We start from the raw sequence: 14,913 nt of genomic DNA on the forward strand, positions 1-14,913 counted from the left end.
GTTTATACAAGATAAGTAATATATTACTCAATAAAGTTAAGATAAAGGCAAAGCATACATTCATTGGAATGGAAGAAATGCATCCTGAATGTATATCAAGGGAAGAGTCAACTTTATTTAGACAGTCACACTAGAGCATGGGATCTTTCCTGGAGAATAGCACACTAATGCTTTAGCTGATGAACCATCACACATCTCTTAACTGAGCTACTAATGTTCATCACACAGTTACATTAGTGGCATTGTAATGAATCAGCTGGTCTCAATGCAGTCATCACATCAACTTCATTAACTTCTACAGAAGCAAAAAAAGATTGACAAAATATCTGGCAAAATGTTATCCTGAAAAAGAAAAACAAAAGGTTATGTAAATGAAATACTAACAAATTTCAGATACAAAAAACTCAATTAAGTATCTGACATAAAAACTAAATAACTGAATAAAATGTAAACAATGCAGCAAAACAAAAAACAAAAACAAAAAAAAAACACGAGCCATGAGAATTTTTTTTTTAATTCTCCAACGGTCATCTCTGCTCAAGCAGGTAAGTATTAGTTCAGCTGAAAGATAAATAAAAAGCCAAAAAGTTCATTTCATAAACAATAAATCTCATACATTTTTATGTCCTGGCCCCTGCCTGACTCTTCTACTTCCATCTTTCTCTCCCAGTCCTTCCCTTCTTTCTCTCTCTCACACAGAAGGAAAGGAAGGTGGAACTGAGGAACTGAAGGGAAGGATACAGGGCACACACACAGTGAGAGCTCTGACATCATCAGTGATGTCATTAGGATGCTTGCCATGTTGGCGTGAGCGTGCGTTTCCATAGCGATTTTGTTGGTCTGGTGTCGTGATTCACATTTCCTCTCCAGGTCTCTAGGTGTCCTCCTCCTCGCCTCCTCCTGCTGCTCTCCTCCTCACAGTGTCCTCTTTCACACCTTCTCTGCTCCACTCCTCCACACTCCCAACATATTCATCTTCATCCTCCTCTTCCTCCCCATCAGCCTCCTGCTCTTCCTCCAACTGCTGCCGAAGGCGTGCCTGCTCCATTGCGTGCTTCTCTGCTCAATCACAGAACACACAGCAAATCCTTAAATCATATACCAAGACATAGGGCAATGTAATTTGGTCATTTGAGGTACCAGTGATAGCTCACAACAGTTAACACACTCACTCTGATAGTAAGCTGAAGAAGAAAAGCGGCGTGATGGAAATACAAAATCGGCAAAAAACACCAGCACCTGGGGGGGTATAGAGAAGCCATCATAACAAATTCACTATTTACATTTTTATAACATGTATGTATTAATAGGGGGAAAATCCACATTTGTCTATCAAACCATGACTTCCTAAACTTTTTGGTTAAATGACCCTTGTGTCTGAATAAATCAGGGTAATTTATTGTTTACTTAGTTAATCATTACTACCTTCCATAACAGGAATAATTGAATGTCTTTATAAATTCTTTGTTCACGTATTGGTTTAAAGATTTTTAAATGTACTTTTTCTCATTGGCTTTCCGTTTGCATTACGTGGTTTAATAGGTTGTTTCCAAGGTTTTGTTGGTATGTTTTAATATATTTCCACAATGTTTACGGCATCAGCTTTAAAAGTTGAAAGCTTAGAGTTTGTGTCAGATTTCCCCTCAAGCTGAGCGCCGGAGCTCGACTTCCGGGTTTCTGACACTGACTGCGTTTACTGTTTCCCGTGTATTTGTTTTGGCTTATGTCTTCTCTCTACCCCATGTCATATGATTGGTTGTGTCCTAATCATTCTCAGCTGCTCCCGGTTACCTCCTCTGATGCATCTGTGTATTTAAACCCCTTGTGTGTCTTTGTTTCCCACAAAGTATTAAGCTTCAGTGTTTGAAGCCATACCAAGCCTTTGTTCCTCACTATGTTTTTGATCCTGCCCACATTTCCTTGTTTCTCGCCTAGCCTAGTTTATGTTTGTAGATCGCCTGACCCATGCCTGTTCTTGACTAGGTTTTGCTAACTGTTTTGGATTTGTTTGTCTGGCTCTCATTAAAGCTTTTCACTGCACTTGCATCCATCTCCACCGTGTTTACATGACAGTTTGAAAAATCCCAATGTGTCCCAAAGTGAAGTGTTCACAAAGTATTTATATTAGCAGTTACCAATTTTCAATTGACATTATCAGTCACTTTTTGTTTCTAAAAGTTTACAAAAAATTATATTTCCCTTTTGTGATTTTGCCTCCAATTTTCCCCATTCATGCTTTACGCGATATGAACACACAGTGTATCCCTACTGGTAGTACAGGCTGTTCCAAAAGTCCCCATACATAGGGAAAGTGAACACTTTTTAGCAAAATGTCTTCCAAAATTTTCATACTTACTTTATATTATATATATTTTATTTCAGACAGCCTTTAAGAACGCCTTTGCCAAAAAAAAAAAAAAAAAAGAACGTATTGAAATCATTGTGATGGCTGGATCGGGAAGCTGACGCAAGATTGGAAACATGGCAAACACATCACACATGACATTTTTACAAAACTTATTCACAAATTCAAAAAGACTGGAAGTGTTGCGGATCAACTGAGAAATAGACGTCCACGAACATTCACTGATAAAGGCACAACCGATGTGGTTCTGTCAAAGATACATCTCCTATGTATGTAGATGTTTGGGACACCCTGAACTTGTCTTTGGAAGTATAATATTCTAGGATCAGTAATATTCAAATGAACTTAAATACTCAATCTTTTAAGTAATGCATTAATTTCTTTAGTGAAATGCATTTCTTGAGAGAACTGTTACAACCCTAATGCATGTCACTGAATCTGAGTGTGATCTTACCAGTCCTAGGGTGAGTCCAGAGAAGAGGGTTACTAAGCCGAAAATGATGTAAGAACCCCAGACTGGAATCCCGACTTGCTCTGTTAGGTAGGCATGGCATTGCTGTAACACCAGCACAATGTTACTACAACTCACAAACAACATTAACATGACTGTGCATGAAAAATAAATAACTCAAAGCACTGGCCTGGAAAATGATGGCATTAATACACTGATTAAAAGATCATACTAAAACCCAATCTGATATGATGGGGTTTTCATACTGACTTTCCCTGTAAAATACCATACAATATATGACCATAGAAAATGTTTTCTAGTAGAATAAAACTGTTCTTACCCTGATAAACATGGACAGCTTAAAAAGAGCAGACATCATATTCATCCTAAAGCACAGAGCACAAAATTACCCGTTTACTCAAAACATTTCACCTTCACATAACCAGATGAGCTATTTATTCTAATATTAATCCATAGGCTATTCGAACATGCATATATAAATATATATATACACAGTCTGTTCCAGAATTATTGGCACACTTGGTAAAGAAAGTATTCGGGGGAGGGAGGTATCTGTGGTTAATTATCTTAATCACAAACTGAGAATATATGAGAATATATGAGTAATATGAGAGAAATGTAAGCTTTAACTGGAGGTACATTTATTCTGAGAAATAAATAAATAAGAGTTTAAAAAAAAACAACAAAAAAAACAAAAACAAACAAAAACAAATGAATGAATTACTACTGTAGCCTCGCCTTGCCAACATAAAAGCCCTGAGTCACCTCCTACAACACTTGATGAGGTTAGAGAATTCAGAGCAAGCTGTATTGCTTGTCATTTAACTTGTAATTTAAGCTGTAAACCATGCTATGAGGCAGCAGCACTACCCACTACAGTGCTGCCCTAAAAGGAAATGGATAAAAAAAACATTTCCTTTCACAGACTCAGATACACACATAAGGAAGGTGCTTACATTAAAGAGGAAGGGCCAAACCAAGAGGAAACAGGCTCAATGTTCTGCCATTTCTTCTCATCAATGAAGCTCAGGAAGTCTTCTTTAGTGCGTGCACCCTGGTACCTCCGAAACACTCCATCTTTACAGCTATAATATATACAGAATATACAAAGCAATATCCCAGTTTACTATAAAACATATTTTTAGTCTTAATACAGGCAGCCACATACACACCCCCACCCCCACCCTCACTTCCCCAGACTGTGTGTGAGTCATAGGTGGTTTTAAGAGGCTTATCGTCAGGAAGTGAAACTAACCCCTACACTCAGTCTCTCAAGCACATAAGACATCATACTCGAGTATTCAAGCACACAGTTTTCCCCTTATGTAAAAAGATACAATGTCACAAGTAGCATGGACTCACTGGTATATGGCTGGAAGCGCTGTGATGATAAACCTGCCACTCAATCCTGCAACAAGATAAAACACATGAAGCAAGTGAGCAAATGTTCTTCTTAAACACACACAGTCCAGGCAAAACTGAGTTTAGGCAAGAAATTTACCAGGCTGCTCAGTTACATCCACTTTAGCGATGCTGACCCCAATGTCCTCACCCCAGTCTGCAAATTCCTTCCACACAGACTGCAGCTGCTGGCATGCTGGGCACCATGGAGCATAACTGCAACACACGCACACATACTAGGAATATATGGCAATATAATATGAATATCATGAAAAAGCATGCCATAATAGACTTTTCTTAGATATTGCAGATATTGAGAGTATTCATATGACAATTACAAACTCTGACTGGACGCAGCTGATTAAATCTTTAAAACTGCCAAATGGTAAAAATAATTTTTTAAGTATCAGCAAATTCGTTGAAACCTTTTTTTAAAACTTACTCTTTTTTTTTTTTAAATGCAACACAACTGTCTTGTTAGCAAACTTATATCGAGATACATATTGTTTATCACAGAAAGGTGTTGTAATATATTATTTATCACCCACTCCTGGGACTCCATCTTTTTGCAACGTATTTTAGAATAAGAAGCAGCAGCCTTTATTTTGTCACATATGCATTACAACACAGTGAAGTTCTTTTCATATATGCCAGCTTGTTAGGAAGTTGAGGTCAGAGCACAGTGTCAGCCATGATACAGAGCCCCTGGAGCAGAGAGGGTTAAGGGCCTTGCTCAAGGGCCTAACACTGGCAGTTTGGCAGTGCTGGGGCTTGAACTCGCAAGCTTCTGATCACCAGTGGCATTGTTGCCCTCATGTTTTCTATATTTTTTTTTAATCAAAATGGGTGGCACAGTGACACAGCAGGAAACACTGCAGCCTCACAGCTCCAGTGTCCCAGGTTGATCCTCAACTCAGGCTTCTCTTTGTAGAGAATTCCACATCATGCAGATTTTCCAGTTTCACCTTTCACCTCTGAAAGACATGCCAGGAAGTGGATTGCCCATGCTAAAGGTCACCCTAGGTGCAAGTGTGTGAGGTGACCTGCGAGGGAATGCAGTCCCATTGTCAGGGTGTGTTCCCACCTTGTGCAGGGTCAGACAGGTTCTGGATCAATCGCTACACTGAACAGGATAAAGCAATTACCGAAGTTGAATAAAATATAAAATTAACAAGCAGTTTGGGCTGTAGAGTAATTTTTATAATACGATCACTTTATATTAGTCCTCTCACTACAAAGCCTACACTGTAAAAAAGGTGGTTTCTAGATGAAAGTCTCTGAGTGCTAAATTAGGAAACATGGTGCAGCAAAACCAGCTCTTTTAGAGGCACGATAATCAGTGTGGACCATCTGCTGTACAGTCATGTCACTTGCAAAGCACAGTAATGGGATGCACCAACATTTGAATTTTCCACCATGTTGAATTCGCGGATTAAAAAAAACACAAAAAAAAAACACAAGTAAAACACCATAACTACACGATCTGTAATGACAATCTATGATCTCACAAATATGACTGCAGAGAATTAATTCTGTAATTCACTCCCTTTCCCCAAAACAGACCAGACCACCATATTCAAAGTGCGCTGCACTCCAGAGTTTAGCCATAGCTCAGTTTTTATGAAGATACATGTTAAGTGTCTGTGTGAAGACGTGTATTTGGTTAACGCGCTGGAAAACGAACCATACTGCTCACGGAATTTAGAAGATATCCTCAAACACACGTGATCCTTCGCTAACTCACGCTAATGTTAGCTAACTTGAGATAGGCGGCAACTCACAATTCAATCATCCATTCTCCAGTCAGGATTTCCTCCCAGTTCTCGTCCGTGATCACTCTCAGGTTGTCCCGCTTGGCCACGACAGGCAGCACCGACAAACAGTAAAGTACTAAGACTGGGTAAAAAACAGAGACGGAGTTTAGTTGCGAAAGTGTTCTTGTTTCTCTCCTTCTGCCGCTCACCGAAACCGCCATGTTTATGCCAATTCTCATAGCATACTTCCGCTTTGGACAGTCACTACCGTCCAACTGTACACCACGTGACATGGGCTGCGTTTCAAATGGCGTCCGTATTTAAGTGCGCTACAAAGAAGGGGAAATTGATTTCTTTCTACATCACGTGAAGTGAACTATAATTTTAATCGTGAGGCATTTGAGACTCCATGCTGAGGAATGGCTGCATAACCAAAAAGCCCAACTATAACTACTCTAAATATAATTATTAATATTATTGAAAAAAACACCGTGTTCGTTTGTGTTTTCTCTCTGCAATGAGGAAAAACATTATGGTTTTTTTATTTTATTTTGCATTTTCATTTTTAATGAAGTATTAATTGTCTTTTTTTGGATGAATGAATGAATTCGTTCATTTAACAGTGAGTATTATTAATATTAATAATACCTTGTATTTTCTAATAAATAGACATAGTATAGAGAACCATTTTCTTGCCTATTGGAAAGCAGGGTTTTTTTTAAAATTATTTCCACTGCATGTCAGACATTTTAGTGTGCAGAATAGTGTGTATTAATTCATCAATTCCTCAATTTCAGTGTTAATCTTACTCTTTCTGTACTCTCCTGGTTTAGGCTGAGGGAATCAGGAAAGATCAAAGGAATATTGTACCACTTTTCTACAACCACAATGTGCAGAACTTTGCCCAGTATAGTTAGACTCTCCTCACTTAGTTGACTTATTTGTCTGGCTCCAGCAGAGGGCAGCATAAGTGTTATAGAAGAAATTGTACCTGCAGCCCTATATTGTTAACATCCCCGATGTCAAAATGCAGTGTTTATGCTGTGTAAACTGATGTTTGATATTATACACCGATCAGCCATAGCGTTAAAACCACCTGCCTAATATTGTGTAGATCCCCCTTGTGCCACCAAAACAGCTCTGACCCATCGAGGCATGGACTCCACGTCAGCTTCTTCCCATAGTGCTTCCTGGTCCCAGGTAAGTGATGCACACACACATGGCCATCCACATGATGTAAAAGAAAACGTGATTCATCAGACCAGGCCACCTTCTTCCATGGTCCAGGTCTGATGCTCACGTGCCCAGTGTAAGTGCTTTCAGCAGTGGATAGGTGTCAGTATGGGCACTGCGGCCAGCATGAACTTTTTCAGCAGTATGTGCTAGAGTACCTATATATATATATATATAGGGAGGCAAAGGTTATTTGTGTGTGTGTGTGTGTGTGTGTGTGTGTGTGTGTGTGTGTCTGTGTATCTGTGTGTGTCTGTGTATCTGTGTGTGTCTCTGTGTGTGTGTGTGTGTGTGTGTGTGTGTGCTTAAGATGCTGCAGAAAAATCTAAATCGGTGAGTTGGTGAGATTTGAAACATTCAAGATTTCAAGATTTACTGGTATAGATATTTTGACATACACCCACCCACACTCACACACACACGCACACATTTAATGATTAATCACTGTTGATGTCAAGCACTGCAGCGTCTATACTAACCTTAGTAAGTGTGACTGATAATGAGATCATTTGAAACTCTGTCTGGGAGTGTATGTGGTTGTGTGTGGGGTGTTTATTAATGCAGTTTCTAAAGTGTTTTTCGCTTGCTTGTGTCTCTGACTTCTCTGACCTGCTTTAATACACGAATCTGTGTGAGACTGTGAAGAATATATTATGTATAACATGGCACAGCACATGCTTCAAATTACATGAAAACAAACGCTTTTAGAGTAAGAAATTGAATCCAAGCAGAATATAATAAAGCAAATGAAGCACACAATTACATAGTATCAGTGTAATTATTACAAGAAGGAGATAATAATAAAGTGGCCAAGATTTTAAGAATATGATCAAGTGTAATTAATTTAAGCATAAATCATCGTTTTCATTTAGAAATCATGTTTTTGGGCGTCGTCTCCTTAAACTCCAATCACTGGAAAGTAAAGATTAAGGTGAACATGCTGAATAAATGTTGATATATATGTACTGATAATATCTGTATCTCTTCAAACATGGCCATATTTGGAGAGCACTGAAATACAGAGAAAAAGCTTATTGACGTAGGACATACGCTTGTTCACAGGATATGGGTAGGAGGAGAGAAAACGCCGGAACTATGGAGACAGCATGAATAGGAAGAAGTGGGCAGAGAAACCACTCACTCCCACTAATCCCTTTCTCCCTTTCTCTCTCTCTCTCTCTCTCTCTCTCTCTCTCTCGCTCTCTCTCTCTCTCCTTGTGACACACACAGACACACACACACATTATTGGTTATGAAAGGGGCTGCCTTCTCTCAGCATAAGGCATACCCTAAAAGCAAACAGAAATAGACCATTCATGCTAAAGTAACTTTGTCACCCACACATACATCTCAGAGGCTTTGTGAATAAGCTGCTTCTGTTGATTCATGATATTATATCATGATATGTTATTATGAGATTGTTTTACATAACTGCCTATGTAAATGTTTGGGATGAGTATTCAGATGTCTGAAAATATTTAACCTCATTCACAAATAGGGATTCATTGCTCATAAAGGTGTGCATGATTACCTACTGAGCTACATCAGTTGCATCAGGGAAATATAAAAAATATTCAGAAAATTATGTCATTAGAATATGATTATGAAGCACTAGTCTTACCCTTGGGTTAAATATCTGTCCTCTATGCAGGATTTGATTTAACCCTACAGTTGTGTTCTTTTATAGAGATGGGGACCTGGATCATTTGGATCAGGTGTTACCTTTAGCTGAAATAAAGACTGCAGGAGGTGAAGTGAACACCCCTGTTACAACACCAGCAAACTCTATACACTCATTTTTGCTCCACCTTTGGATGCTGGTGTCAGATTGTGCATGTTTTATAAATACAACATAAAAACATAGCATTAGACCAGAACTTTTAGTGGAAAAAAGTGTTTTCATGAGTGTGTAAGATAGTCAGTCTCTCTCTCTCTCTCTCTCTCTCTCTCTCTCTCTCTCTCTCTCTCTCACTCACTCACTCACTGACAAACACTTCAATATTCTGAGTTACTTCAATTGTCTGGCAAAGTTTGGTTTGTTGGAAATATTTTAACAGAATACAAAAACATAATGTCACATCCACACCCAAGGCACCCCCCACCATCAGGTCCGGTTGCCAGGTCACCATGCTCATGAATAAACAGTTGTTGTAACATATAGCTATATACCTATATATATATATATATATATATATATATATATATATATATATATATATATATATATATATAGTAACCTAATCCTACACAGGGTTGCAGGGAGCCTGGATCCTATCCGAGGGGTCTCAGGTAACAAGGAGGGGACACAATAATCCCAATCAACCCATCGCAAGGCAGAATCGCACACACACTACAGACAATTTAGAGATGCCACTCCGTCTACAACACATGTCCTTGTACTGGCGGAGGAATCCTGAGTACCCAGAGGAAACCCGGAAGCACTGGGAGAACATGCAAGCTCCGCACACACAGGGCAGGAGTTGGGAGGCAGGAATCGAACCTCCAACTCTGGAGGTGCAGGGCAAAAATGCTAACCACTAAGCCATCATGCCCCCCAATACAATGTATCATTCCACTGAATTATTATCATCTTATTAAAGCAGATTATTTTGCATTTTTGTGGCACCAAGTTCAACAGCACCACCACTGGTCATAAGCAAAATACACCAAAATATCTGAAGTAAGGCTGGGGCTGATTTCTCTGTAGCTCAGCCTGTACATTCATTGAACCTATTATGCAATCTAGATATGGTTTCCAAATGGGCTAATATATTTCTCCCTATTTCTCCCTATGTATCTGTAACACTTCACCAGAAGACACTGAGAAGCATCACACAAAATACAGTCAGTAGGGGTGTAATGAATGCAAAAAAGGTGGATTGTTTACTCTATTTTTTTCTGCCAAAATGTATTAGGAGGAGAAACCAAAAATAGATAGCCTAAGTACACATTGTCTAATAATATTTTAGCCCTCTCATCTATCAGTCTTTACTGGGTATATATAATATACTGCTGCACGTTCGCCTCACACCTCCAGGGTCCGGGGTTCGATTCCCGAAGGGGCCATGTGTGTGCGGAGTTTGCATGTTCTCCCCGTGCTGCAGGGGTTTCCTCCGGGTACTCCGGTTTCCTCCCCCTGTCCAAAAGACATGCATGGTAGGCTGATTGGCATGTCTAAAAGTGTCCGTAGTGTATGAATAGGTGTGTGAGTGTGTATGTGATTGTGCCCTGCGATGGACTGGCACCCTGTCCAGGGTGTACCCCGCCCTGTGCCCGATGTTTCCTGGGATAGGCTCCAGGTTCCCCGTGACCCTGAAGAAGGAGTAAGTGGTAGAAGATGGATGGATGGATGGATGGATACATTTATGTGTAAAGCAATTCTAAAATCATGGGAGTAATGAGAATTGTAGTGCACGTTGAGAAGTGCACTTTGAGTAATGCAGTTATGTATTGCATGCCTTGTAAGGCAGTAATTGCAATTAATTTTTTTGTCAGAGGGTAATTTCACCTAAAGATGTTAGTTCAATTAGAGGTTTTAAGAATTAAGACAAAACAATTCAGGTGACTGTTATAGGTTATATGTTTTTATGCTTTGAATCATTTTCCATAAGGGAGTTTCTGACCTGGCAACCCAATTCTCTAGATTGATGTAGCTCACCAAGAGATGGAAGATTGCAGATGGTGACTTTCTCAGTGCATTCATGATTTGCTTTTTAATGTAAGTGTAAGACTGGGGGGAGATTGACATTTGTGCTTTCCTGTAGCATATTATGCATATTTACATTTATCCAAATGTGTACATATATCCAAAGTTATATACAATTGAGACAAGATACAAATGAGCAGGCTTTGTTCAAGGGTACAACAAGTTACTGGTTAGTTAACTGTTCACGGAAGAGGTGGGTCTATAACTGGTTTTTGAAGATTGAATTAATTGATTGAGGTTGGAAGTTCATTCCAACCACCACTGTTCACAAACCTATGCGTGCATGTACAGTATGCACACACACACACACACACACACACACACACACACACACACACACACACACACACAGAATCAGAATCAGGCTGCTTGGCCCAAATTACTCTCACCCTCATTCTCATTTATCTACACATATCTCTTCTAGAATTCCCTTCTAAATATTATGCTCATTACTTAAATATCTGAAGTTATTATTTGTTTATTTAGGATGGCATAGTTTGAACAAAAGCAATGCTAATCTGTTTCTCTCTCTTAATTCCTCAGCAGCCCTGAGGATGGAGTTATTTGTTAGTCTAAAATTAGGTTGAGGTTTTCACTCAGGATTTCACTTAGTAATAGCTACAGTATGAGTGATACACCCTAAATCACGCACTGTGCACCAGTTTACGAGTTACTAAATCAAAGCTTATATCCATAACTTATTATTCATACACTGTATTAATTGTGCAATAGGAATAACAAGAAAGTAACTAGTAGTCCAGGTCCTTTGCGTATGTATGTAACTCACAATAACAAGAACACAGCTTTGTGTTTAATGCCGAGGATCATAAGCTTACACTGCCATTCACTGAAATCATATACATTTACATGCAGTAAACATGCTATGTTTTGGGTTGGTAATGTGCTAAAATGACTGACACAAAGACAAGCAGGGTTTTGTTGTTTTTTGGATTCCATAAAGCATTCATGTATTTAATCAAGGAGACATGATGGGCGAGTGTGTGTGCATGTGGAGAAGGACAAATAGAGAGGCAGGAAGAAAAAGAGTGTGCAAGGATGATAAATGAATGTGCTGTCTTCTCATTTAAATTAAACTGCTGTTCTGCAGTAAGCATGCTTGTATCTGTACAGCTAGAATACAATAAAAAAAGATATGCTAGAGGGTCAAACAGTATGTATTAGCTCAACAAAACAGCAAAACATTTCTAACCGCACACTCTACTGTATCATGCTCCATTTATTTTCATTTGCTTGATGCCTCTACACCAGGGATGTATAATTCTGGGCCTGGAGGTTGCAACATTGAACCAGTAATTATTTGCTGGCTAGAAGACAGCCTTGTGTTCGGAAAACCCTCCACAATTATGTAAAATGGAAAAACTGCCACCTATAAATTGAAACTAGATTAGGGAGCAAAGTAACTGTGCATCATGCAAATGTTGTACCTCCTAAGAGGTTTTTAATGACAGGAGGTGATGGAAGATTTTCAGTAAAATATGTATATTGTGAGTTTGTGCTGTGTATCATATATGGTGTATATGTTCTAATCACTAATTCAGAATAAAAGGTACTGTGAAGGCAGTTGTTTGTTCTCCAAAGACCAAACGATGTCAATTTATTCTCAAAGATACAACGGTGGTCCATAAGCAGCTTAGCTGAGCTCACTTTCCCATGTAACTAAAGGTGCAAAAAATCCTCAGAGTGATATGCGTTTGTATCTTGAAAGGTGCTTTTTTAGTACTTTTTCCTATAGAGTGTGAGATTAAAGAGTTGTTCATAAGTCTTTCACAGAGATTGTTAGACTAGTACAGGTACTTTTGGATCGCACAAGTTGTATCAACATACTGAGTACAAATCAAAATTTCTGAAAATTTTCCAGTGTTTCCAGTGCACCACCTTGAAAGGAATCACATAAAAGTGTATCAACTGAAATGCAGCAGGTGTGATTGGTTTCAAGGAGTTTAGGTAGGAGGAGCTTCCTGAACTTTAGGTCACATGCTGGAGCAATAGCTCAGCAACCCACTTTTCCATCATCAGAATAAAAATCATTAAGCACTTAATTATCCAGGAATCCCTCTATAGACTCAGGGACATTAGAGAGAAACACATTCTCACCATGCCTTCCACACTATATGAAACACACACACACACACACACACCTCAGAAAACTCTCACTTGATTTCCAATACATTTTTTAAATAATTAAAAACCATTCTCCCACCAAACACTGCATTTTTTATTCTTCGTGCATGCACACACACACACACACACACACACACACACACACACACACAAACACACACTCTTTCTCTCTCTCTCTCTCTCTCTCTCTCTCTCACACACACACACACACACACACACACACACACACGCACACACACACACAAGCTTTCTCAAACTCTCCCTTGACCTGTGTTCTTGCACATCTTCAGCATCACCAGACACATTCACACACACACACACACACACACACACACACACACACACACTGCACTCCCTTAATTCCTGCCTTCCCGCATCATTTCTCTCTGAGCCTGATTGTAGGCAATTGAACTGTCTCTACAGCACACAGTACACACAGACCGTCACACAGTTCAAAATCACTGACTCACTGCATTATAGTACTCATGAGTGTGTATCAGGTTGTGTGTGCTGTGGCCTGCTGAACACACTGCCTTCCCTCTGGTGGGTGGACCATTAAAATGTCAGTTTGCTGCGCTTTATGAGTGAGTGCTGTTCTTCGCCTCTTTGCAGCTCTTGTTCTCTGCTTTCAGCCAGGTTACTGTGGAAACACGACTGAATGCAGAAACAATGGGACAATGTGAAGCAGTGCTCGTAAGTACAAAGCATGTAGAAACTCCAGCTTGTTGACATTTCTTTTTCAAAAAACTATCTCAGAACAATGCAACATGGACATCCAAGGATCCAAACAAGTGTGAGCAATGTAGCTGGATTTTGTTTGATTTCATCTGAATTTGAATTTCAGCTAGTTATTGTAAACCAGGCCCAAACTCAGCCTGACACTTAAGTTACGTGCATATCAGCTATTTCCTTACAATAGTTACTTTAGCCTCTATTTTGTATGTACTATGTTATAAGGGCCTACTGTGTACCGTATAATGAGTGCTGGAGAAATTCTTAACATGACATTTTACACATTGTTATAATTACCAATGAAAACTACACTTTACAGCAATGGTTACAATGCATTATGAATAGTGTTCATAGCACATTAAATTGCCAATAACAAAGAAAGTAATGCCTTAGAATATATACAGACATGCTGAAAATTGTAATGATTTTTTAAACAAGTAACTGAATATACATTCATTTAATTTATGAGTCATACAGTATGACATTATAACCTAATTACAATACCTTATAAGTTTCATTTGTGAAACATAATGCACTATGCAAAGTGGTTTTGTTTGTTATTGGTGATATATGGTGTTACAAATGTTACTTATAATGCAGTATGTTATGTTTGATATAAAATGTAGTGCATGGTCATAAATAATTATTAGAGTGTATGTAAAATGCTATATGAATGCTATGTGTTATTTGTTAGTAAGTGAAATACTATGCATTTACTAGTGAGTGATACTTCTCAAGGGTTCAAAACAATTATATAAAGACAAACCTCACACTCTACAACACTCCATTTATTTAATTTGCTTGATGCGTCTACACCAGGGAAGTAATATTCTGGCTCTGAGGGGTTGAACACTGAACCAGTAATTACTTGCTGGCTAGAAGACAACCTTGTGTTTGAAAAACATTTTACAATTATGCAAAATGGAAAAGCTGCCACCTGTAAATTGAGACTAGATGAGGGAGAATGGCAACTATGAATCATGCAAATGTGTTGCTTCATACGAGTTCTTTCATAGAAGAAGGATATGATATATGGATATGGTAAGTTTGGTACGGGACATTGTAAATACATTCTTTTCACTAATGCAGAAGAAAAGGTACTGTAATG

General features: G+C 38.8%; 1 protein-coding gene across 1 annotated transcript; it reads right to left on the reverse strand.

Moving 5' to 3' along the window:
* Positions 1-93: 93 nt before the first annotated feature.
* tmx1 (thioredoxin-related transmembrane protein 1) lies at positions 94-6,271 on the reverse strand. The gene is made up of 8 exons (XM_053621617.1): positions 6,020-6,271; positions 4,339-4,454; positions 4,200-4,245; positions 3,794-3,922; positions 3,157-3,202; positions 2,820-2,921; positions 1,173-1,239; positions 94-1,059 (listed from the first exon to the last, which is right to left on the reverse strand). Exons 1-8 carry the CDS (start codon positions 6,229-6,231, stop codon positions 875-877), a joined length of 903 nt encoding a protein of 300 aa, XP_053477592.1. The 5' UTR covers positions 6,232-6,271; the 3' UTR covers positions 94-874.
* Positions 6,272-14,913: the final 8,642 nt, after the last annotated feature.

The sequence above is a fragment of the Ictalurus furcatus genome, chromosome 3 (genome assembly GCF_023375685.1).
Source record: "Ictalurus furcatus strain D&B chromosome 3, Billie_1.0, whole genome shotgun sequence".
Lineage (NCBI taxonomy): Eukaryota > Metazoa > Chordata > Actinopteri > Siluriformes > Ictaluridae > Ictalurus > Ictalurus furcatus.

Excerpts from the sequence above, each read along its gene's own strand:
- tmx1 (XM_053621617.1), bottom strand. The coding sequence starts at position 6,231 with ATGAGAATTGGCATAAACATGGCGGTTTCGGTGAGCGGCAGAAGGAGA. Across the intron at positions 3,203-3,793 it reads TTTGGCCCTTCCTCTTTAAT|GATGAATATGATGTCTGCTC; the intron begins GTAAGCACCTTC and ends TCTGTGCTTTAG. Across the intron at positions 1,060-1,172 it reads TTCTTCAGCTTACTATCAGA|AGAAGCACGCAATGGAGCAG; the intron begins GTGAGTGTGTTA and ends GTGATTGAGCAG.